Source organism: Coffea arabica, chromosome 5e, assembly GCF_036785885.1.
Source record: "Coffea arabica cultivar ET-39 chromosome 5e, Coffea Arabica ET-39 HiFi, whole genome shotgun sequence".
NCBI lineage: Eukaryota > Viridiplantae > Streptophyta > Magnoliopsida > Gentianales > Rubiaceae > Coffea > Coffea arabica.
In genome coordinates this window covers 45,053,755-45,079,656 of record NC_092318.1, presented here as the reverse complement: position 1 = coordinate 45,079,656, position 25,902 = coordinate 45,053,755, and the positions used below count along the sequence as shown (strand labels likewise).

The 25,902-nt window shown below is 46.3% G+C and overlaps 2 protein-coding genes across 2 annotated transcripts; both read right to left on the bottom strand.

Annotated features, from left to right (window-relative positions):
- Positions 1 to 839: 839 nt before the first annotated feature.
- Positions 840 to 4,409, bottom strand: LOC140007061 (uncharacterized). The gene is made up of 5 exons (XM_072049760.1): positions 3,714 to 4,409; positions 3,432 to 3,626; positions 2,430 to 2,625; positions 1,924 to 2,054; positions 840 to 1,556 (listed from the first exon to the last, which is right to left on the bottom strand). Exons 1-5 carry the CDS (start codon positions 4,407 to 4,409, stop codon positions 840 to 842), a joined length of 1,935 nt encoding a protein of 644 aa, XP_071905861.1.
- Positions 4,410 to 8,421: 4,012 nt separating this feature from the next.
- On the bottom strand, positions 8,422 to 12,477 carry LOC113687511 (putative late blight resistance protein homolog R1A-3). The gene is made up of 2 exons (XM_027205107.2): positions 12,270 to 12,477; positions 8,422 to 11,516 (listed from the first exon to the last, which is right to left on the bottom strand). The coding sequence occupies exons 1-2, from the start codon at positions 12,475 to 12,477 to the stop codon at positions 8,422 to 8,424; spliced, it is 3,303 nt and encodes a 1,100-aa protein (XP_027060908.2).
- Between the last annotated feature and the right edge of the window lie 13,425 nt (positions 12,478 to 25,902).

The window sequence follows — 25,902 nt, the reverse complement described above, 5'->3', positions numbered from 1 at the left end:
TTTTTCTCCTTATAAATCACCGCATTCTCGTATGCTTCATTTCGAATCTCCTCCAACTCTTGTAATTGCAACTTTCTTTGAATTTCGCCCTCTTCGATGTCCATATTGCACTGTTTTATCGCCTAAAATGCTCTATTCTCGAACTCGACGGGGAGGTGACATGGTTTCCCAAATACCAACCGGTACGGGGACATTCTAATGGGGGTCTTGTACGCCGTCCTATATGCCAATAGTGCGTCCTCCAGCCTTTGACTCCAGTCCTTTCTATCAGGGCGGAACATCTTCTCTAAAATCGACTTGATCTCTCGGTTCGATGCTTCTACCTGACCATTTGTTTGAGGGTGGTAGGATGTGGAGACTTTATGTAAGACGCTGTACCTCCTGAAAACTGCAGCAATCGTCTTGTTACAGAAATGACTACCTCGATCACTGACAATTGCTCGCGGCATCCCAAAACGGACAAAAATATTAGATTTGACGAATTCTGCAACCACTTTGGAATCGTTAGTGCGAGTGGCCTTTGTTTCCACCCATTTTGAGACATAGTGTACAGCAAGCAATATATACAAAAAACTAAAAGACGACGGAAAAGGACCCATAAAGTCAATACCCCAAACGTAAAAAATTTCAACAAAAATCATTGGGGTCTGAGTCATTTGATCCCTACAAGAAATATTACCTACTCGTTGACACTTATCACATGACTTACAAAATGAATAGGCGTCCTTGAAGAGGGTTGGCCAATAGAACCCGCTTTCTAGCACCTTACCAGCTGTTCTCTTTGGTCCAAAGTGACCTCCACATTCAAAAGAGTGACAATAGGTTAGTATAGATTGGAATTAATCCTCACCTACACATCTTTTGATGATTTGGTCGGCACCACGCTTCCAGAGGTAAGGATCATTCCAAATGTAGGATTTCGCATCACTCCTTAACTTGTCTCTCTTTGCCTTAGGCCATCCTGCAGGAAACTTGTCAGTGACTAGAAAATTAACAATATCCGCATACCATTGCAAGGATAAATTATTAGCAAATAAATGCTCATCGGGGAATGTTTCTCTCAGTGGGAGGTCGTCCTCGGTGACTTGTACTCGACTCAAGTGATCTGCTACCAGGTTCTCTGTCCCTTTTTTATCTCTGATCTCTAGGTCGAACTCTTGTAGCAGTAATATCCACCTTATCAGTCGCAGTTTTGCCTCTTTCTTAGCCAACAGATACCGCAAAGCTGCATGATCAAAGAAAATAATAACTTTAGCACCAAATAAATATGACCAAAATTTCTCTAAAGCAAAAATAACAGCTAAAAACTCCTTTTTGGTGGTCGCATAGTTCAACTGAGATTCGTTCAAGGCTCGAGATGCGTAGTAGATAGCGTGGGCTGCCTTTCGCACTCTTTGATCCAACACCACGACAACTGCATAGTCGCTGGTATCGTACATGATTTCGAACGGTTGGTTCCAGTCAGGAGGTTGGATAATAGGTGAGGAGGTCAATAACTCCTTCAACCTATCAAACGCCCCCTTACATGCTTTGTCGAACTCGAAGGGCACATCTTTCTGCAAAAGTTGGAACAATGGTACTCCAATCTTTGAGAAGTCTTTGATGAATCTTCTATAGAAACCTGCATGACCCAAGAAGGAATGCACTTCTCGCACACTCGCGGGGTAAGGTAAAGTAGATATAACATCTATTTTCACTTTATTAACCTCAATACCCCTGGACGACACTACATGACTCAAAACTATTCCGTGTTCGACCATAAAGTGGCATTTTTTTTCAATTAAGCACGAGATTATCTTTTATACACCTTACCAAAATTAATTTGAAGTTATCTAGACAGTTATCAAAACTTTCTCCATACACACTGAAATCATCCATAAATATCTCAACAATCTTCTCAACATACTCTGAAAAGATACTTACCATGCAACGTTGGAAGGTAGCGGGTGCATTGCACAACCCGAATGACATTCGTCTGTATGCAAGTGTTCCAAACGGGCATATGAAGGTGATCTTTTCCTGATCCTCGGGCGCGATAGCAATTTGAAAATAACCTGAAAATTCATCCAAAAATCAATAGTAAACTTAACCTGCTAATCGCTCTACCATTTGATCAATGAAAGGAAGAGTAAAATGATCCTTTTTCGTGACGGCGTTTAGCTTCCTATAGTTTATACACTGCTGCCACCCGGTAGGCTTTCGAACTGGTACGAAATCACCCTCTTAGTTTGACTCCACCGTCACCCCTGCCTTCTTCGCGATCACCTGTACTGGACTCACTCATGGGCTGTCTGATATGGCAAATATAATTTCGACGTCCAGCAGTTTCAGGATCTCTTTCTTCACTACCTCCATCATGAGAGGATTTAATCTCCTCTGAGCCTGCCGCACAGGCTTAGCACCCTCCTCGAGTCGAATTCAGTGCATACATACGGCGGGGCTAATTTCCTTGATATCGGCGATGGTGCATCCTATCGCCTGTTTATATTCCCTGAGGACTCGAAATAATTTGTCTTCCTGAACCGTTGATAGACCCACGGAGATGATCACTAGGAATGTTTCCCTTTCACTCGAGTATGCATATTTCAGGTGTTTCGACAAGGGTTTCAACTCTAAGACAGGTGCCTGCACCACAGATGGAAGTAGCCTTTGGTAAAGTTCAGATATGAAAATGGGTGCGAGATCATATCTTGTTCTTGTGGGCGGTAACGTTTGAAATGATCCGATCACACATTTGAGCTCTTCGCTCAACTCCACCCAGAGGTCGTCTTTGACTCGAAGTGCCTGGTCAAGGCGACTTTCAACTCATTCCTGCCTTCAATTTCAAAAACTTCTTGTACAGCAGGGTCAATAATATTTATAAAGAAAACAGAGCCAGCATGTGATTCTGAAGGATATTTCATAGTTTCAAAAATGTTAAAATGAACAATCTCACCATCAAATTTCATAGACATGTTGCCCTTATTAACATCAATTTTGGTTCGAGCTGTACTAAAAAAGGGTCTACCTAATAGTAAAGGTGATGGGTCGTGGGAGTGTTCATCATCTATGTCAATCATATAAAAATCAGTGGGGAAGACCAATTCATTAATTTTTACTCAAACATCCTCAACCAACCCATCAGGGTATGCATTGGTTCGGTCAGTCAATTGGATTATTATTCCCGTATCTTTCAAAGGGCCTAAGTTCAAAGAAGCATATATGGACTTTGGTATGACATTAATTGAAACTCCCAGATCCAACATGGCCCTACCAATCTAGGTATTACCCATCCTACAGGGAATAGTGAACATACTTGGGTCCCCGCATTTTGATGAAAGTTTCCTTTATAAGATTGCTGACACGTTCTCCCCCACTATAACCCGTTCATCTCCTTTCAGCCTCCTTCGGTTGACACACAAGTTTCTCAAAAACTTTGTGTATCTGAGTACTTGTTTAATAGCGTCCAGTAGGGCGATGTTGATCTCCACCTTGTGGAAGATCTCCAGGACCTCTTTCTCCTTGTCTTGCTTCTTTGGTTTCTCTAGCCTGCTAGGAAAGGAAGGTGAATTACTCTTAACTCTAGTAATCAAGTCCGGGGGTACCTTTTGATCTTTGTTGTCTCTGCCCTCCTCTTCCAACTCTTTCTAGATTTGTTCCTCGTCCTTGTCCTTAGGAATCACTGGTTCGGGTCCTTGGACTTCCTTGCTACTTCTCAAGGTCATTGCACTCACATTCTTCGGGTTCAACTCAAGTTGAGATGACAACTTCCCTTGAATTTGAGACTCCAAACGGTTGATCGTGATGGCCATTTGATTTAGTTGAGTTTGCAATGATTGTACTTGTTCCAGTTGATTCCTCATGCTTTGCAGGTCTGAATTCATCTTTTGTTGATTCGCAAGTAATTGCTTCATCATCTCTTCCATGGACGGACTTGAGTTCGAAGGGGGCGGTGGTTGGCGAGATTGGTACTGTTGCTGGTACCCTTGTTGCCTATTTGGTACGAAATTGGACTGCCTGTTCCCTCTATAGCTGAGGTTGGGATGATCTATCCAACTGAGACTGTAGGTGCTTGAGTAAGGGTCGTACTGCTTTCTTGGCGCGGGCGCGTGACCAGCCATGTTCACCTGTTTTGCAGTTTCTTCCTGAACCAGTGGGCACATCTCCGTAGAATGACCCACGGCAGCACATACCCCACACACTTTGGCTTGTAAAACACTTTCCACAGCTAATTGTCGCACGAAGGACGTCAATTCTGAGATTTGTTGTTGTATGGAGGATGTTTTTACCTCATTCACCCTACGTGTCGGGACATCCTCCCTCGTACCAAACTGCTGCGAATTCTCAGCCATTCCTTCAATTAGCTCCCATGTTTCCCGAGGAATCTTGTTCACCAATGCCCCTCCACTAGCAGCATCAATTATGCTCATATTTCTAAAAAGTAGTCCCTCGTAAAAATATTGGATGGGCAATTGCTCACTTATCTGATGTTGAGGGCATTTTATGCATAGCGTCTTGAATCTTTCCTAGTACTCATAGAGGGATTCGCTTGGGTGTTGCTTGATGCCGCATATCTCCTTCCTTAGATTTGCAGCTCGAGACGCAGGAAAATATTTGTCTAAAAATTTCTTCTTTAACTGGTCCCACGTGGTATACTACCTGGTGGTAGATAGTACAGCCAGTCTTTCGCGGAGTCCTTCAAGAAGAAGGGGAATGCCCTCATTTTTATCTGCTCCTCTGTAATACCCAGAGGTTTCATGCTGTTGCAAACTACATCAAACTCTTGCAAGTGTTTATACGGCTCCTCACCTGGTAAACTATGCAATGCCGACAAAAGATGAATTAGACCAGATTTAAGTTCAAAAGGAGTGTTATCATTCAAACTTGGGAAAGTAATGCATAAAGGTTGCTGATTTAAATTAGGAGCAGCCAACTCCCTTAGTGTTTGTGCATTCGCCATGGTGACTTCCTCTTGCTCTGAATCACTTGAGTTATCATCACGCAAATCCGTCAACTCAACCTCCGGATCAAGTCCTTGAGATGCAACACTGGACTGCTCCTCTGTGATCTGTTTGGTTTCTTTCCTTGTTCTACGCGCAGTCTTCTCTACTTCAGGATCGAAAATTAATTCGCCTGTACGAGAAGAATGAGGCATAAACTAGAAAAATACCAGAAAATTAGAACCAAATTGGAATTAAAAAAACAAACAATTAACGTCAATCTCCGGCAACGGCGCCAAAAATTTATAAGTTGTCGAACCTGTGCAATAATAATAATAAAAACCTAACTACCATTAAAAGCAGTCAACAATTAATCCTAAGTACTGGAGCAGGGACTCTAAGTGTGCAATGGGTTACTTGATTCACCCTGTTCCCGAAGAGTTTGCTTAATCCGATATACCAGAATTAATTAATTGATAAAATTTACTAAATAGTAGACAGTGGCAAGCAGGGTCGTCTCTTCAGGAACTGGGGATATTTGTCTCTTTGAGATTTCAATTGGTAAAGAGGGATTTTATCGGAATGGAACTAAAAATAATTAAGCAATTCAACTAAAAATAAATAATTAACTAGCACGAATATAGTAGGAATTAAATCAAGAGTAGATAAATTCTAGCCAAGGATACAACTATTTAAACACAGCCCACTTACCCGATCATTGATGCAAGAGAGATTCACTTAACTTATTAATAGGCTAGTTATAGTTGCCGACGAACTCTAACGACTAATTTTTCCTTAATTTATTGATAACCAAGGTACGATCATTGATTACCCCTAACCAGAAAATACTCCTAGGTACGACCGTAGGAACTAATTTCACAATTGCATTAAGATCTAGAAAAATCTAACGCCAATCAATAACACGCTACAAGGGTTATTTAAATTAGATTGCACATTCCCCTAGTGTGTAAACACGTCAGTTGCCACTAATATTAATCAATCAAACAATTACGGATTTAATTGACAAATTTGGCAGGAGATTAATAAGTCACATTGAACATCGGACCCTTGACATCAAATTAACAAAATAATCCCATGGGAATTCAAATAGGCAATGTGCAAATATTAACAAATTAAGAAACGCGTGAAAACTAATTAGATCTCACAAATATTTGGAACTGCGCCGTCGAGTTGATCCTTGACTAGATGAAAGACTTAGCCACGCCACATAAATAAATTCCCACGCAAATCAATTGATTGCAAAGGCATCAAGTTTTTTACTAGGTAGCGAGAAATAAAAGATATTTTTTTCGTTGAAAAATATTATCGAATAGTAGACGTGCGCCTGACAAGGAAAAAGAAAGAAAACTAAAAACTATGCTAAAGACTAATTTCTAAAAGATGTCTTGGCCTGTGTACGTTCTTTTCCTTTTAAAGCCAAAAGAAGTGACTAATGCTGTCCAGTGGTCCCCGTCGAAATTGAGAGCCAAAGTACCAAAGGAAAGCCCCTGCCAATTCCCCTTTTCTTGTTTCTTCTTGGTAGTAGAACTCTCGTACCAGCACTCCTCATCAGCAAGAGAAACGAAAATCTGTTTCTTCCCTCTTGTGGACCTAGTTAATGGAGCTTTGCCGAAGACTCCCACGTGTGAAGTAATTTGCTTCAGAAAGTCCCTCATTTTTTTTGTAATTGTCTGCTCCATTCCTTGAAATTAAGTTCAAATACCAAATATAAGTAGATATTAACAATTAAAACAATATTTGGTAGGGACAAGGGAAAAATTAATAATAAAATAACCAACAATTAACACCCTATCAATTAAATAGTGTAGTGATAAAAAGAACTTGTTTATAAAAACTTTGATAAAATATTTTACTTTGAGCTACAATCAGATAATTTAAAAGCTAAGAAATAGAAATTAAACAAAAAATACAAGCCAAAAATTTAAAATTACTTTTGAAAATTACCATTTTCGACACACAAAAGTTTGCTGCCTAACAAAAAGTCCTAGCTAAGCTACTGGTAGTCAAGGACTTTCAAGTAGAAGGAATAGTAAATGTTTTTGGTCTAGTGAAACAATGATGATGAAATGGTAAGTGCAAGTTTTTCGTAGGGCTATAAGTTACCTAAGGTTTCATTGTTTAGTGTGGCATATCAATAGTTAGAGTTCGTATAACATTATGGCAACGTGGGGTTCTAGATTTAATTCGTCTTTGATTGTAGAGCACCTTTCCTACTTCTCATTAAGTATTCTTAAGTTAGTTGAAGTCTTCCGCAAGTCATTAGTATTTGAGGGTGTTTTCTTGACTTATCATTAATATTTCTAAGTTGTAATTCCTTTGTAGGATTTGGTAATTTAAGAAGAGTCATAGTATCAAATATTAGTATAAGCTTCTTTTGGTATCAGTTCCTTAAGATATGTCGCTGTTGTTGGATAATCATGAATTTGGATGTAACTCTCAAACTTTTAATCCTGCCATACTACGTTTTACATATGATTAATTTGGTTAGAAGCCATAAGTTGGAATTTGTTTTACGCATAGATGCCTTTATAATTTTGTTGACATTGTAGTTTTAAGCCATTTAAATCCTCCAATAGAAGTATAGAATGTAAGAGCTTTGGAATGATAAATTCAATAAAGAGTCATGTATAATTGCGAGATGCTTAGGGTGGTGTAGACTATTGATAATTCGAGAACTACAATAGCATTTAAAACATTGTTCATTAGGATAGGATGATTTGGGAAATTTTTTTTTTATTATTCATAAGTTTCCTAATTATCTTTTTATTTTACATACACCACTTAAAAAAAGTGCTACAATAAATAAAATGAAAATCCTTTTCCCAACAATGATCTGAGAGCTACAGGGTTCGTGTAGATACGATGATTTGGGAAAAATTTTTCTTCTTATTCACAAAATATGTTTTTTAACCATATCTGACATACATCATATAAAAAGTACTAAATTAAATAAAATCAAAATTTTTTTCCAAATATTCTTCATGGTAATGGGAATAGCCCCAAGATTCCTAAGCACGAAGTGGGTACAAAAACTCATTTAATCTTATTATTGGGCCCTGGTTGGATTTGCTATGGATTATGGGTTTCACAAGTTTCAATTCAAATCAGTTGACAGTCTTGTTTACACATTACTAAAACTTATTTACATTGGCCTTCACTTATTTATACTCTAGGACAAACTGGTTTGAAATGAAACTTGTGAGGCCCCAGATTTGATGATTAGGGTGCTAAACAACAAAGATTGAGCTAGCTGGTCATATTTTTATAATACACCCTTGGAATCAAAACTAAAATCTTACAGAATGGGAAAAAAGATAGCTGCTTCATTCATTTCAATCTTCAGAAAGGATAAGAAACATTAAAGCAACCTGATTAACTGATACAGCAAAGCCAGTAGTAGTACAGAAGTAAAGGACTAGGGAGAAAAAAAACAGGTAAAAGGAATGAAAGTGACTGACCAAACTAAAGATACGTGAGAAGATCAGTAATCCATTTCATCTTCATGGGATGAAATGTCGATCTTCAGATCAGCATTTCCCAAGTCCATTTGTTCTTCCTGAAGTGGCTCTATAAAACTCGCAGAGAAGGGACAATGAGACACCTCAATAATTTCAAGAGTCGAACTCCCCAAACAAGAAGGAATCTCCTTTAAAGAGCCACAGCTTATCAATACTAGATTCTGTAGACTTGGAAAACAGTCCACGCCCTCGTAGGCAGTCCACTTGACAATATCCAAGGCAGATATTTCCAGAAATCTAACTTTAGGGAACCCCTCTTTTTCCATGTTCCATATTTCCCCCTTGAAGGCGTCACAGCGTAATTTGAGAACCTCCAGATTGGGAAGATTTTCGATCGCTGAAATTTTGCTCCAAGGGAAACGAAAACCGGATAGAGTCAACTTTCTGGTTGCCAAAGGGAATTGAAACTCAAACTGGCATGGATTTGGAAGCCATGTATCATGATGGAACATCAGATTCAGTGATTCTAGTCCACTTAGAAAGTCAAGTACCAGAATCTTGTCTGCCGAAACCCAATTATGTTCATTACCCGCAACGAGAGTGCATTTCAGCTTGTGGATATTAGGAATTTTTCTGAATACCTTGCGGATGGTTGCCCATGAAGAAAGAGATAAACCGGAGAAGGTATTCAAATCATACAAGTCTGCAGCAGTGTCAAGATTGTCTGTGGACAACTCAAAGTCCGTTATTTGTAAGCGCCTTAGCTTCTTCAGATTCCATATAGTATCAGGTAGTAAAATAGTCTGAACAACCATGTTAAAGATGAAAGTTTCCAAATTCGAGAGATTGTCTATGGAAGATGGAATTGATCTCATAGCTCCTAGAATTGCCAAGTACCTCAATTGAACCAATAATTCTAGTTCTCTAGGAAAAGCAGTACCTAGATTTATGTTGCTCAATTCTAACACTCTAACAAGTTTGAAGATACCAAAAATGGATGAAAGCTCAAGTCCACAACGTCGGAGCCTTTTACCTCCATAGGAGTGTATTAGAGAATGGATTGTGGGAGCAAATAACCTGGACTTGCAAAAGTGCTCTGGGTTAGAGTTGATGCATAGGCGGCGTAGGTTGCGTGGCACTCTGAAAGTATATATTTCATCATACCCACGTACCAGCTGCAGAAAATTTTCTTCTTTGCCTTTTGTCACACAAAACTCATGCAGCAAATCATGAACGCGACAAGCTTTGACACCACCAATGGAACTTTGCTTGGAAACAATGACCAAGCTTCTGTGGATAAGATCCATTAAGAAATCATTTGCCACATCCTCTACACTCTTGAACTCAGTTTTCTGGGTAAATCCTTCAGCCTCCCATAACCAAATCAACTTCTTAGTAGTGTGGTCATGGTCTTCTGGAAATGCTCTAAAGTATAGAAAGCATGGCTTCAAATTATCTGGTAAGTTCTTGTAACTCAACTCTATCGCAGCAGAGCATTGTTCTATACTAGAGACTATTCTTGAACTTAAACCGTCCACAAGTTCTTTCCAACCATGTTGGTCCTCATTTGCCAGAATTCCAGCTAGAATGACGATTGTAAGTGGCAGTCCTTGACACATTTCCACGATTTTCGTTTGCAATTCGCATAATTCTGGTGGAGGCAAATCATTTCCAGGAAATAACTTCATATTTAGCAAGTCCCAGCTTTCATCAGGAGTCAGCGGACGGAGGAAATGAGGCCCTTCACCAAGTTTGTCTATCGGAGCAGCAACATCAGACTTTCGACTTGTCACGATCACTCTACTTCCATTTCGATTGTCAGGGAATGATGCTTCCAATTCATTCCATGCTTCAGTGTCCCATATATCATCCAAAACAATGAGATATCTAGTCCTTAGCAGACCTCTTCTAACTTCTGCGGCCAAATCTTCTTCACACATCTCAGAAAAATTGGTAGGAGGCTTGGAGTGAATACAAGTCAAAATTTCAAGTAGCAGATTTTTTCTATGATACACTTGAGAGACAGTACACCAAGCACGTGTATAGAAATACGATGTAACAAAAGAATTATTGTAAACTTTTTTAGCTAAAGTTGTCTTGCCAAGTCCTGGCATACCTACAATGGGGACAATTTGCAGTTGGGATGATCCTCTTGTGAGTCGATTGATTATTGACGTTGCCTCATCCTCCAATCCCACGATCATGTCATTGATTATTGGCATGCTTCCCTGTGATGGCATGTTATTTGGTCTCTTGGTAACTTCCTTAACATTGAGATCAAGTGTTTTTCTATCAGAAATGTTCAAGGCCACAGCTTTGATGATCTTAATTTCTTTTTCAACAGAATCAAATGAGATTGAAGAAGAATCTAGAATATCTCCATCCAACAAGGAGTCGATAAGAAATTCTATATTGTATGCCACCTCAACAACACGATCCCAAAGTGCTTGAAGCTCCTGATCTTTATTGCGCAATTCCACAATTCTTCCCAAGAAAGAGCGTAAGTAAACAAGCTCTTCATGGATTGCATGAATTCGATAGTTTGAAAGAGCAACTGAATGAGCATCAGGATTTGTCAAATCTCCGATATATTTTAGAAGAAAATCGATAAATCCCAACTCATTAGTCCGAGGAAACTTGGATGATGGTGATGTTTCTGGATATTTCTCTGCAACTATTGCCTTGATAAGCTTTATCCTTTTCAGGAAATTTTGAAAAGACTCCAGATCCATTTCCTTGACTGATCCATCTTTAATTTCGTCGAGAGAAAGGGAAAAAATAACAAGTCCTGCATCACAGAGGAGGAGTCCAGTAAGATCTCTCATTTTCTCATCAAACACGTCAGGGTTCCCCTTGAGAATGATTCTCAAGGACCTCAACCCATCATAAACCATTTTCAATCGATCCTTCAAAGACATCATAACACAACCTCCAGTCTTTAGTATCTCCCACAGATAGATTAGGAGAGTATTGATGAAGACTCTGAATATGTGCTCATCTTTTTTCTCGTATGGTTGTCTTGATATCTTTGAAGCAATCAGGGCCTGGAAACAAGTCCTATGGACTTCGGGTTCTACAGGAATGATCTTCGGCAGCAGGTCCTGAACTGGATTTTCTTCTAACGGGAATGATCAAAAGCAACACAGGAGATAGTTGCATGCTGAAGAAGCGCTGAGCTTCCCCGGACCGAGCTGAACTGATGAGCTCGGGGTGCTGATGGAAGAGCTGATCCTAAGCCTGCAAAACAAACAAGGATGAACTAGCAAAAAGGGGGGCCCGAGGGTTGTCCCCGAGGGCACTCCGACGGTCAAGTTAGCTTTCCGGTGATTAGGGTTCACAGGGAGTATTGACGATCGGAGGTCATTTGCCGATAGTGAGCGTACCTTGTACAGTTGATGTCTGCTATTACTTATACCTGTTGAGGGAGTCCGACCTCCGTACGTTTCGGGACTTGCCCGGAATAGCCAGCATCCCGCACTCAGGAGGATTATCCCCGACCTCCTCGGGATGGACTCCTGCCTCCTTTACGAGCCCTAACAGGGCGGCCCAGGGCTGCTGCCAGGGGCCTGAGGTCAGGGCCCAGCTCGGCCCAGCTCGGCCCCGCCTGGGCTGCCACGTGTCTAGACCCAGAATAAGGCCTCTGCACTAGCCCCCTAGATTAGGTAGGACTGTCAGGCAGACCTAATCTACATCCGCCACGTGGGAGGCCAGCGCCGCGCACTACCCTGCCGAGGTCACCTCTAGTACAGTGCTGTTACAGGGACGCTGTGCCCGCGTCCTTTCAGTTGTCATACCTCTTCGGTTTTCGTACCGGCATTAAATGCGTTCACATGGGGGGCGGTTCAAATTCACGCAACCGTTTTCCCCCCACTCCTCCCCCTATAAATAGGGGGCACCAAATTCCCCTCTGTTCCATTTGCCACTTCCGCTTCCTCTTGTGCATTTTGAATTGCCACTCTCCTTGTGCATTCGCATTTCCATTTTCCAGCAGCTTCCGGTATCCTGTGCCCAGATTCCGGCGGGTCTCCCATCCCTCTTCTGCCTTGATCATCATCAGTAAGTCCCTTTTTGCGATTCATCTTCCCTTTTTGCAGTGTCCCTTTTTCCTTCTGCCACCTTCTGCTTTTTATGTCGGGTCATTCCGACGTGACTTCCACCGCACCCCCGAGTCCGGCCCGTCGCAGAGCCATCAGAATCCTCATTTCTTCCTCATCTTCGCCCTCATCCTCACCGTCGCCTTCTCCCCCTCCCCCTTCTTCCTCTTCCGCTTCTAACCCCGACCTCCTTGACCCTATAGTCATTATGAGTTCTCCTTCACCTCAGTCTCCTTCATCCCATTCTCCTTCTGCTCGCGCTCTAGAGGAGGCGGCCGAACTCGACGCCTACCTCGAGCGGGAGGCCGCAACCACCTCCTCTCCCCAGTCTCCACACGACTCCCCCGGCGGGGCCCAGGGCGGAGCTGGGGAGGACAGGGATCCCCCTGCTTCGGAGCAGGGGAATGATCCCGAATTCTCCTACGGTTATCCAGACCTACAGGAGGCCACCCTATCACCCCAGGACGGCGGCCGGGCCCGACGACCGAGCCTGCCGACCTCTCCCTGGCTTCGTAGCCATCTACAGGGAGCAGCTCATCGCAAGGCTCCGTCTCCCCATCCATTCAGCTCTAACTGAGATTCTGAACTACTGGGGGCTCAGAATCACCCAGCTTCACCCCACCTCTATCAGGATCATCACCGGATTCCTGATCTACTGCCTTCTCTGCGACATCCCTTACTCTCTCTCCCTCTTCCGAGCAGCCTTCATTCTTAAAACCGCCCTCCCTGGGTGGTACTACTTCTCCCGCCGTGGTCCCCAAACCAAGGGAGGGAAAGGTGCCCAGGAGTTGTTCTTTGAGCTCCCCTCCTCCGTGAAGGACTGGAAGGAGGACTTTTTCTTCGTTAAATCCACACATTTTCCCCCCAATGTGTGGAAGGTTGGGGGGGTCAAGGCCGACTCCTACCCGGAGGACCTGGGCTACGATACCCTCAACCAGCTGTTGGGCTCCAAGGTGAATCTTGATGTCACAAAGTTCTCCACTGAGCAGATATCCGCAGCCGGGCTGATTGGGACGTTGTCCGGATCCTCTGGGGAAGTGGTGACCCCCAAACCCAAACTTGACACCTGTAACGCTGGCTTTCCCCCTGTTGCATTTGCATATGTGTACTCTCTTTCCATCCTGCTCTGACTGACCCCATGATTCTTCTTGCAGTGAGGAAGCTGTCCAAGTTGCTGGGCGCGCCCATTGAGGAGGCGACCGCCACTCCTCAGCCAGAAGCTGCCCAGGAGGTCCCTGGGGCGACCCCGACCGTGGGGGGCGGCCAAGCCCCCCAGAAGGAAACGCAGGGAACCCCCTCCCCCACCAAGAAGGCCGCCAACAACAAGAAAAAGGCGGCCGGGCAGAAGAGGGGTCGAGTGGACGAGCCCTCCCAGCCCGGGAAGAAGCTCGCGCTGGTCCCCGCACATCCTTCTCCTCTCACGCTGGTCTCCGGGGGGCCAGTCCACCTGGGCGTGGGCTCCGCCGAGGAGCATGCCCAGGAGTCAACTCCCCCGAGCTTGTGGCACTTCCGCCACATAGCTCCCCTGAAGCCAGGCCAAGCCCCCACGATGCATGACCCCCGCCACTTCTGTCCGGGCTGGGAACTCTCCATCAACGACCGAGCCCAGTTTCCCGAGGTGGCTCGCGAGATGATGGTGGGCTCGGTCCTTCCTCGGGACAAGAGGTGGATGGAGCTGGCCAGCCCTTCCGAGCTCTTGGACGCATACTACACCGCCCAGACTCAAGTAAGTATAGCTCGTGGGTTAGTTTTTACCTCCGTGTCTGGGTTAAGTGATGTGGCGTGCTGACCCGTTCTCTTTCCTTATCAGTCCAACGCTGCCGGTGCTGCCCTGGCTACCCGCTTCTCCGAGCTGTCTCCCGACCTGGAGAAGTTGCGGAAGAAGAACCTGGAGGCGGAGAAGAAGCTCTCCCAGGCCCTTAAGGAGGCGAGCTCCCTTAAGGCCAAACTGGCCAAGGCCGAGGGGGAGTTGAACGAGGCTCAGGTCCAACTTGCCTCCACCAGGTCGGAGCTCGACCAGGAGAAGGCAGGCGTGGCCAAGCTGAAGGAGGACCACGCCCTCGAGCTCTCCGGCACCGTCAGCCGGGAGCGGAAGAAGGCTGTCCGGGAGTTCCTTTCTTCCGAGCAGTTTGAGGAGGACATCGCCCTCCTTAACCTGCCCATCCTCCAGGTCGGCGCTACGCGGGCCCTGGACAAGGTGAAGAGCCTCAACCTTCCTGGCTTCAACTTGGCGGACTTCAAGGACTACAATCCCGCGGCCGAGGAGAGGCTGGACTGGCTCTTCGACGGGTACCGCAAGGGGCATGCCCTGAAGGGGTTGGTAGGCCGAACCGACGTTGGGGCCGAGCTGGCGGAGGTCCCTTTGGAGGAGAGCGAGTCTCCTGGCAGAGCTGCTGGGAAGGAGCCGGTGGTCTAGGGCGGCGGCCACTCCAAAAACCCTTTCCGTCTTCTTATAAGGATGTGACCATGCTCCAGTTGAAAATGCTCTTGGAGGTCCATCTGAGACGGAAAGGTTCTCCCACCTGGGAAGCCTTCACCATACGCCTCTCAGCATGTTTAAGGTGTACCTTCAGCTCCTGCTCCAGGCGGACTACCAGCAAAAGGAAGGAGGCTCAAGCTGTATTCTCTTCATAGCTCGGCACATTTTGCAGCAGATAGGCAGCTCGGAAGCTTTGTAATAGATAGGCTTTGAATGCATATGCGAAATTTTGAAGAGTTATTCTGCCTTCCTTGTCTGCCCGCAACGCCATGTGCCGACCTCCTGGGCCGAGCACTCAACGCGTTACCTTTTCAATCCAGTCATGGAGTGGCCCAATCGGCAATCTAACTATTAAAATCATGCGCCGGCCTCTAGGGTCGAACACCAGATAGACCCACTAATGGGGTGTGCCAGTCTCTTGGGGCTGAGCACTTAAACATTAAGGGCGTTCCTGCCGACCTCCTGGGTCGAACGCGGAGCCCCCGGACTCGAAGGCCCGTGCCGACCTCTCGAGATCGCACGTCGGGCATCGAACTCCTCTTTCGCCGACCTCCTGGGTCGAGCGAGGAGTTTCTAGAATCCTCCCAAGCTTCCAAGTTTTTCTCCATCGTGTCGACCTCCTGGGCCGAGCACTTCCCCCGGATTCCTAATTCCCAGTCGTGCCGACCTCCTGGGCCGAACACTTGACCTCTTGGGATCGAACATCATGTGCCAGCCCCTTGGAGCTGAGTACTTAAACATTAAGCGCGTTCGTACCGACCCCTGGGTCGAACGCTTCACACCAAACCCCCTACTACCCCTAGCCCCCCACTAGGACAGTTAGTGAGGGATCGCTAAGTGTGCTAGTGCAAGGTGCAAACTTGAGCTTTCGAAAGGAAACAAGTACAAGTGAAATTAGAACAAGTATAAGTGCAAGCTGTGAAGTCGATCTTTTATTGAATGATAAAACAAAAATTCAGATTTCAAAGAACAGGCAACTGAACACCCTGGTCTAACCTATGCTACAAACAGTCGCAAATTGGAGAAGTGCCAAGTACGAGGTACTTCAGATCCATCCACCTTGGCGAGCCTGCAGTAGCCAGCTCGGCTCACCTCAAGGACCAGGTACGGGCCCTCCCAGTTTGGGTCGAGTTTGTTGGAACTGTAAGCTCTGCTGATCGAGTTCTTTCGCAAGACCAGGTCTCCTGGCTGGAACTGTATGCTCCTTACTCGGGCGTTGTGGTAGCGGGCGAGCTGGCTTTTGTACTTAGCCATCCGAATTGCTGCCTCCTCCCGCTTGGTCTCCACCCTGTCCAAGTTGCAGCTCAACTCTTCTTCGTTGGCTGTCGCAACGAAGTTCTGGGTCCGAGGAGATGGGAGGCCGATTTTCGCGGGGACCACTGCCTCTGCCCCATACGTCAGGGAGAACGGGGTCTCGTGAGTAGCCGCCCTAGGCGTGGTGCGATAGGCCCAGAGAACACTAGGGAGCTCCTCCAACCAGTTAGACTGGGCTAGCTCCAGCCTAGTTTTTAGTCCTTGCAAGATGGTTCGGTTGGCGTTCTCCACCTGACCGTTAGCTTGGGGATGGCCGACCGACGTGAAGTGTTGATTGATCCCGAGCTCGGCGCACCAGTCCCTGAAGGGGTTTTCGGCGAACTGGCGCCCATTGTCAGATATCAGAACATGTGGAATTCCGAAACGACAAACTACATTCTTCCAAAAGAACTTCTGAATCGCCTTCCCCGAAATAGAGACCAGGGGCTCGGCCTCCATCCACTTCGTGAAGTAGTCGATGGCCACCACGAGGTGCTCGTACCTTCCAGGAGCTCGGGGGAAAGGACCTAGGAGGTCTATCCCCCATTGGGCGAAAGGCCAGGGACTGTGAATGGGGATCATTTCCCGAGCTGGCTGGTGGCGCAGCGAGGAGTGCACCTGGCAAGCTCGGCATTTCTGTACCAGTTCTGCGGCGTCTCGGAAGGCGGAGGGCCAATAGTAGCCAAGAAGGAGACACTTTTTCGCCAGTACCCGAGATCCTACATGTGCCGCACATAGGCCTTCATGGACTTCCCGAAGTACTTAGTCGCCCTCTTCCGGGGTCACGCACTTTAGCCATGGGGACAAGTATGACCTCCTATAGAGGGTTCCCCCAGCGTAGGCGTATTTGGCAGCTCGGAGCTGGATTCGGCGGGCCTCGATTTTGCTCTCGGGGAGGGTACCCGAGCTGAGGAAGTCTATGAGGGGTGTCATCCAAGTGGCCGAGCTGTCTATAACCAGGACCTGGACCTGGTCGATACTTTTTTGTTTTACCACCTCTACCAAGACTTCCTTGCTCAGATGGGCAAATGAGGAGGACGCCAACTTTGAAAGGGCGTCTGCCCGCTTGTTCTGGGACCTCGGCACCCGCTCGATTTCAAATGTTCCGAACAAGGCCACCACCTCTCGTACCTTAGCCAGGTATTTCTTCATAACCTCGTCCTTGGCTTCGTACTCCCCGCGGACCTGGAGGACGACGAGGTGAGAGTCACTCCGGACTCTGATCGTGGTGATGCCCATCTGGTGGGCTATCCGCAACCCCGTCAACAGGGCCTCGTACTCCGTCTCGTTGTTGGATGCCGGGAAATCGAATCTAAGCGCGTATGTCAGTTCTTCCCCGGTGGGTGAGGTGAGCGGCAGGCCAGCTCCGCTCCCTTCCTTGCTCGAGGCGCCATCCACGAACAGCACCCACGGCTCCTCAGCCGGGGTGTCCGTGGGTGTCGGGGCTAACTCGGTCAGGTTTAAGTTAGCCCCCTCCGCAAGGAAGTCTGCCAAGGCCTGAGCCTTGATCGCGGTGCGAGGCCGATAACTAAGGTCATGCTCGGCCAGTTCGACGGCCCACTTGGTCATCCTGCCCGAGACCTCGGGCTTGGTGAGTATCTGACGCAGGGGCTGGTCGGTCAGGACTACAATGCTGTGAGTTTGGAAGTAAGGGCGGAGCTTGCGAGCAGCGTGTACCAAGGCAAGGACCAGCTTTTCCGCGGGCGTGTACCTCGTCTCTGGCCCTTGTAGAGCGCGGCTAACGTAGTACACCGGTCTCTGAACCCCCCCGTCCTCCCGCACTAAAACCGCGCTGATGACCTCGTTGCAGGCGGACAGGTAGAGAAACAGAGTCTCTCCTAGCTCCGGGGCGGTCAAAGTGGGCAGCTCAGCCAGATAGGCCTTCAGGTCGGTGAAGGCTTTCTGGCACTCATCTGTCCAGTGGAAATCCTTAGGCGCTTTCAGTACTCGGAAGAAGGGCAGCCCCCTGACCGCGGAGCGCGAGAGGAACCTGCTCAGGGCTGCCATCCTCCCCGTGAGCCGTTGGACCTCCTTTACGTTCCTCGGGGGGGCCATGTCCATGATGGCCTGGAGCTTATCCGGGTTGGCCCGGATTCCCTCCCGGGACACCAGGAAACCCAGGAACCTTCCTGATCTGACCCCGAAGGTGCACTTCTTCGGATTTAGGCGCATCCGGCTTTCCTGCAGGATGTCCAGGATCTCCCTCGGGTCGGGTAGGAGCCGCTGGTCAGTTCGGCTTTTGACGATCATGTCGTCCACATATACCTCCATGTTTTTGCCGATCTGATTTTGGAACAACTTGTTGACCAGGCGCTGGTAAGTAGCTCCCGCGTTCTTCAATTCGAACGGCATGGTCCTATAGCAGTAGGTTCCCTCCTCGGTGATGAAGGAGCTCTTATCGCGGTCCTCCTCAGCCATCTCGATCTGATGGTATCCCTTAAAGGCATCCAGAAAGCATAAAACGTCAAAACCCACGGTAGAGTCTACTAACCTGTCGATCCTTGGCAGGGGAAAATAGTCTTTCGGGCAGGCTTTGTTGAGGTCCGTGAAGTCTACGCACATCCTCCAGGTCTGGTCCTCCTTCTTGACCAGGACGGGATTGGCCAGCCAGGTCGGGTAGTAGACCTCCAGGATGATCTTGGACTCCAGCAACTTGCCTACCTCCGCCTTGATCACCTCATTCCTCTCGGGGGCAAAGCTCCTTTTCTTCTGCTTCACTGGCTTGAAGTGAGGGTCCACGTCGAGGTGGTGGACTGCCAGGTCTGTAGGGATCCCGGGCATGTCCTCCACCGTCCATGCGAAGACCTGGGAGTACTCTCTCAACAAGGCCTTCAAGCCTTCCTTCTCCTCGGCTGGCAGAAATGCCCCGATGCGGAAGACCTGGTCGGGCCGCTCCTCCCTCAAGGGGAATTCCTCAATCTCGTCCTGTGTGCCCAACTGCTGTGTCTCGTCCCCTGGGATGTAGGGCTCCAAACTAGTCGTCTGGGCGACCATCTTTTCCGGCCCGCGGAGCTTGGCCAAGTAGCAAGCTCTGGCCACCTCTGGATCACCGTGCACCTCGGCTATCCCTCCTGGAGTGGGGAACTTCACACTGAGATGGAGGGTGGACGGAATAGCTCGGAGGGCGTTCAGAGCTGGCCGACCCAGGAACACGTTGTATGAGGATTGCTGCTTGACCACCACGAAATTGACAGGGATGGTCCGGCATTTGGGGGCTTGCCCTACCGTGACCATCAGGGTGATCATTCCCTCTGGGTTAACAGGTGGTCCGGTGAAACCCACCAGAGGTGTTCGAACCGGGGTCAACTGGTCGTCCTTCAACCCGAGCTCCTTGAACACCCGATAGAACATAATGTCAACCGCGCTACCCTGGTCGACATACACCTTCTTCACCCGGTAGTTGTTGGTGACCACGTCTATCACTATGGCCTCGTGGTTCCCGGATGGTAAGGGGACCGCATTCCTTGGCCCGAAGGTGATCTCCTCCTCCATGCGCAACCGTTTCAGGGAGTCGTCCCCGTCGGGGGGTGGTCGCTTGTTCTTCCGAGCTGTGTGACTGTCTCCGCCCGTGGGACCTCCAGCGATGGTGTTTATCACCCCCGCTAGGTTCTGGCCGTCCCAGTCGGGAGAGTGGTTTCGAGGAGCGTCACGCCGCTCTGGGCAATCGCGACGCTGTCCCTCGTACCTATCTCCGTAGTTGTTGCGCCCGGGCTCTCGACCTGGTCGGCGTACGAACCGCCCTAGAAAGCCGCGCTGGATCAGGTCCTCGATCTCCTTACGCAGGGCCCAGCATCCCTCCGTGTCGTGTCCGACGTCGCGATGAAAGGCGCAGTATCTGTCCTGGTTCCTTTTGTTCCGTGGCGTCCCCATTTTGGGCGGCCGATCTCCCAGCTCTTCCGCTTCCATAACAGCCAAGATCTGGGCTCTGGGCCGTGTCAGAGGGGTGTAGGTCTTCTCTGGGAGTGGCAGCGGAGCAGGGGCCTTCTCTTTCGAGAGCCGATCGAAGACGTTTTTCTTGGACGGAACGTCCTTGCCCTCTGGGGGGTTTGTCCGACCTTTCCGATCTCCGAGCTCCCGATCTGATTCTTTCTTCAGGCGACCTGCCTCCTTCGCATTAGCAGCCTCATGCGCCCTGCGTAAGAGCTCCTCCAGGTTTGCGGGAGGCTTCTTGGCCAGGTCGTAGAAGAGCTCCTCTACCCTGAGCCCATTGGTGAAGGCGGCCATCGCCACTTTTTCGTCTTTCTCCCTGACCTGCAAGCTCTCCGCATTGAAGCGGGTCATGAAATTCCTCAGCGACTCATCGGGCCTCTGCCGGATGGACATCAGGTGGGTTGCGTTCCTCGCGTAAACCTTCGAGGAGACGAACTGGGCTGCAAACTGCCGAGCCAGCTCGGGAAAGCTCCGTATAGACCCCGGTGCCAGTCCCTGGAATCAGAGCCGTGCCTTCCCCTTCAGGAACATAGGGAAAGTTTTGCAGCGGACTTCGTTCGCGGCGGTTTGGAGGCGCATATGCGTCAGGAAGACCGAGAGGTGGTCTTCCGGGTCTGTAGAGGCATCGTACATCTCGATGCTCGGAATCTTAAACCTCCGGGGTAGCGGGTAGTCCTCTATCTCCCGGGTAAAGGGCGAGATTGCGTAGTTGTCCTCGTACGGCCGGGGCCTCAAGATCTGCTCGAGCTCATCCCGGGCAGGTTCCAGATAAAGGGGGTCGCGGGGTCGGCTCTTGACAGACCGAGCAGGGGAACGCTCGAACCCATTCCGTGTGGGCTTCCGCGGGGAGGGGTCTCTGGGACGGCTCCTTGCGGACCGGTCGCGGGAATACCTCTCGCTGTCTCCGACCACCGAGGCTCGCGGGCGAGGTGGAGTCCGTGGTCATTTCCTCCTGGGGGGCTGGTCTCGTGACTCATCCTCCGAAGGATCAGGGGGTGACTCCTTCTCCTTCCCCTTGGCCTTGGAGGTCTGCGCACCCCCAGCCCCGTCTCCCTCCTTCGCCTGTCGGATTATATCCTCCAGCATGGGTAGATTCTCCGTCACGAACTGGAAGATCTGTTGCCTCCGTTCCCCCGAAAGGGCTGATCCCCCGGCGCCCCGGGACGCCTCAGCCTCCTTTCCCTGGGACCCCTCACCGCCCCCAGGGCCGGTGCTCTCTACCGTGCGCTTGGATCGCGTCCTGGCCATCGACACAATCTCACTTACCTTACGGTTCCCACAGACGGCGCCAACTGAAGAAGCGCTGAGCTTCCCCGGACCGAGTTGAACTGATGAGCTCGGGGTGCTGATGGAAGAGCTGATCCTAAGCCTGCAAAACAAACAAGGATGAACTAGTAAAAAGGGGGGCCCGAGGGTTGTCCCCGAGGGCACTCCGACGGTCAAGTTAGCTTTCCGGTGATTAGGGTTCACAGGGAGTATTGACGATCGGAGGTCATTTGCCGATAGTGAGCGTACCTTGTACGGTTGATGTCTGCTACTACTTATACCTGTTGAGGGAGTCCGACCTCCGTACGTTTCGGGACTTGCCCGGAATAGCCAGCATCCCGCACTCAGGGGGATTATCCCCGACCTCCTCGGGATGGACTCCTGCCTCCTTTACGAGCCCTAACAGGGCGGCCCAGGGCTGCTGCCAGGGGCCTGAGGCCGAGGCCCAGCTCGGCCCCGCCTGGGCTGCCACGTGTCTAGGCCCAGAATAGGGCCTCTGCACATGCTGTGTTCACAGCGACAGATTTAGTGTGAGTCAGTAAAGGTCCCAATTGCCCATCATCGATGCCATGAAGTGTAACAAAACAGATGAAGTTTTTCAAGAATGTTAGCTTCTCTTCTAAGTCTTCGCATAGTTCTTCATCGTCTTCTAAGGCTTCTTCTAAGGAAACGTACCGAAGGCTCTTCAGAAGAGAGTCCATGACATCCATTAGGTCATCTTTCTTTACCAGGGACTTGCTAGACAACCTTGATGAGGTGTCTAAATCCTTGATTTCTTCTACGAGGGATGACGCTTTTTCTTCTAGATCATCGGGGATATGTTCCGCAAGTTCCATACGATATCCATCTTCCACACTAGTAAGATAGATCTTGTGAATCGCCTGTCCCACATTGGAAATGTAATCTTTCATCCTAATTACCAGTGCTCCTAGATTTGCATCATCAACATCGCCCCACTTTCTCACACAGAGAAGAAATGTTCTGAAAATTCCTAGAAGTATTTTTACTGCCCTCAATTCATTGAGTTCGTACTCCCAATCTGGAGTTTTAGGACACAGATTCTCCAGCAACTGCAGATCATCCAAGATGGCTGAAATGCAAGTAGGACAACTGGAGGCCATTTAACGAAAGGAAGATTAGTTAAATTTAGAGATGAAGTAAGCCAATGAATGATGAAAAAAGTTGTACAGATCTCTCTTTCAGAAACTAGGAAAGCTCTGAGCTCAGAAGAAGTTAGATCGAGGTTTTCGGACAACTGGAGGCCATTTAACGAAAGGAAGATTAGTTAAATTTAGAGATGAAGTAAGCCAATGAATGATGAAAAAAGTTGTACAGATCTCTCTTTCAGAAACTAGGAAAGCTCTGAGCTCAGAAGAAGTTAGATCGAGGTTTTCGTGAGAATTTGTGTACAGTGCAATTGGGAGAGCTGGTAAAGAGGGTCTGTCATTGCCTAGCTGGACCTGGTGGGATAATTTGGCCTTTTCTTTGCAGAAACTTTGATGCAAATATATATATTTCACATCTGGCTGATATTAATCTTTCTTTACTCCTATTCTTGGCTGGATATAGTTATTTCTTTTACTGAATTATTGGGCTCCTCACTTGCGTTATTTTATCTCAATGTGGGGACTCCACCGGTTCTGTTCTGAGATGTGAAAAGCCAATCAATCCTACTGAATTATTCGCTAAGGTTTTCGCTTTTGTCGAGCAACTTGCTCACATGCTTTCTTTCATAGTTTTGGCCAAAAAAAAAAAAAGGAAAGTATAAGAAATTTGACAGGTGAAAAAGTAATGAATTCCTCGTCGTAATCTGCTAGAATATTTTTATTTCCTTATTTTCGGTTAGTAATGTTTGACAAGCTTATTAGTTTACAACAATTACACGTTTAATCAAGTGCTCAACTCTTTCTGGATATTGAATTCCCAAAAAAGTGAGGCATTTCAAGAAAAATTTTCAAAGGGTAATATTTTTAAAACTTTTTCTCAAATTGTGAATATAGCATTTAGTGAAATGCAATCTTTTTTTTTTCACATGATGGATTTATAAATTTTTTTTTACTATTTGTATAGGTAGATATTACTTAAATAACGTACGAACGTATCGTTTAGAAATCACATTTATTGAATTTTTTTTTTCAAAACCTTGACTATTTGGGACCCTTTCTTAAAACTCTTATGATTTGGAAATTTCCTCCATAGTTGCTAGTATATATACTCACAATTAGATATATTATTTATTCATAAGGAATAATTTTGTAGCTGAATTATTGACCCAAAAAGCTGATCTTATATAGAGTCAGCAAGTCATAATTTTGTGCATGCTGTTTATCATATTTCGGGAAATGCTAAAAATTAGTAGGACTCTATTTTCATTTGTTTATCTTTGACACTTTTTTTTTTGTCCAAATAGTTTCAACAACTTGCTCATCTTAACCTTTGATTTTTATTGACTCCTTATAATACTTACTAAGAATATGGGAAAAGATATTAATGAGCCTGTTAATTTGTTAATGTTGTCATAATATGCACATTATCGAGAGCTCATATTGACTATTTTATTATAGTTCAAAACTTTTGTGGTGAGATTATAAATAGCAAGAGATTGGTAATTTGGTCAGTTCACGAAATCATATGCTTTTCACTTGACTGGTTTCTTGGCTGACCCAACTTCGAGCACTAAAAACCAAATACAGAATTGTTTGATTCCATTGAATTGAAGCCACAGCTGGCAATGATTTTGTGTTTCAATTAGTTATTAGAATAAAATCATTACTTGAGCAATGTGAACCTAAGATTGTGAAAGATTGTTAGTCAGTCAGATAATCCTGGTCTGAAAACACCATTGGTATTCCTGGTCAAAAGTTCTCGTGATGGGAAAAAATTACAAAAAAGAAACGCAAGACTCCAAGCAGAGTTTGTCAGGTCTGGTCTTTAGAAATTGACCAATGAGAATAAGAGGAATCTTGACAATCAAATAAAAATAATAATAAAGCAAATAAAACACATGATTTGGTTGAATTGACCTATATCCACGAGCCAAAGGGAAGCAAATTTAGTCCACGGACGAGAGGCGAAGGGATAACAAATTTATTATAACTAAAAAAGAATATAAAAGAAAGAGTACGAAATTCTAGGAAATAATTTCAAGGCCAGCAGACGCCTAAAACTGAAAACATAAAAGGGACTAAATAATTCAAAATGCTTAACGGTCCAAAGTCTCATAATTAGTTCATTTCGTTTGATGTTTAACCAAAACTCCTCTCAAATTGGGTGTGGGTCTCCTAAAATTCTCTTGAACTAGTGCATACGGGGCACTTGGACTGATGCCCTTAACACATTTAAATTCACTTAAATGCATTGTATTTATAACTAGTAAGAGGAGAGATTTTTTTATAAAACTTCTAATGTGGGGATACAAAAATTAAATTCAATAATCTCCATCTTGGCGTGCATAAATATCAAACATACTCCACTTTTTTCACAAAGTCTCAAATGAATCCCAATGAACCACAAAAGTGCCAACAGACCTCAATGACCTACCAACGAGCCAAGATGCAAAAGATTTATCGAGTCCCAACGGATCAAAACTCATAAAATGTTCAACAGATCCCAATGGGCTAAAATATCAAACATAATAATCTTGCTTCATCCTCAACGAGTTCCAATAGGCGAAATAGCTTTTCAAAATTCAACTAAACTCCAATGGGAGATTTTTCTTCACTCTCTGTAGTGTAGCGTTAAATCAATATTTCGAAATTGATATTGATAGTCTGTTATCATCATCGTTGTCACCGAACCCAAAGCCTGAAACTCTGATACCAGTTTGTTAGGTTTGGTTCTAGAAAATTGATCACTAAGAACAGTAGGGTTCTTGGCAACCCAATAAAAACAATAACAAAGCAAATAAATAAAATAGAAAAACATAAAATTTTACGTTGTTCGGTCGAATTAACCTACGTCTATTAGCGAAGGAGTAACAGATTTACTATAACAAAAAAGAGTACAAAATTCTAGAAGATAATTCCAAGACTCAAAAGAGACTAAACAAAAGAGACTAAATATTATAAAATGCTTAATGGTCCAAAGTCTCGTTATTTGCTCTTCTCATTTGATATCTAACCAAAACTCCTCTCAGACTAGAGTGTGGTCCTCTAAAATTTTCTTGATCTAGTATATATGACACTTGAGTTGGTACCCTTAGCATATTTAAATTCACTTAAATTTATTGTAATGATAACCATTAAGATGAGAGATTTCTTTGTAAAACTCCTGATGTCGAATATGAAGACAGACTCAGCAACAGAATTGAATAATGCAAGTGGCAAATTGGGGACAAAAGGAAGGAAGAGGAGGAGGAGAAGGAAAGATTCATAAGTACTAGGTGGGTACAAATTACTCATTTAATCTCATTATTGCGCTTGGGTTGGACAGCTAGACTGCAA

What these genes read in the sequence shown, in the direction of transcription:
- LOC140007061 (XM_072049760.1), bottom strand. Translation starts at nt 4,409, where the DNA reads ATGAGCATAATTGATGCTGCTAGTGGAGGGGCATTGGTGAACAAGATT. An exon ending in TTGAGTTGAACCCGAAGAAT is followed by an intron (nt 3,627 to 3,713) that starts GTGAGTGCAATG and finishes GAACAAATCTAG; the next exon opens with AAAGAGTTGGAAGAGGAGGG. An exon ending in CTACCTTCCAACGTTGCATG is followed by an intron (nt 1,557 to 1,923) that starts GTAAGTATCTTT and finishes CAACTTTTGCAG; the next exon opens with AAAGATGTGCCCTTCGAGTT.
- LOC113687511 (XM_027205107.2), bottom strand. Translation starts at nt 12,477, where the DNA reads ATGAATCGCAAAAAGGGACTTACTGATGATGATCAAGGCAGAAGAGGG. An exon ending in CCCTATTTATAGGGGGAGGA is followed by an intron (nt 11,517 to 12,269) that starts GTGGGGGGAAAA and finishes CATTCCCGTTAG; the next exon opens with AAGAAAATCCAGTTCAGGAC.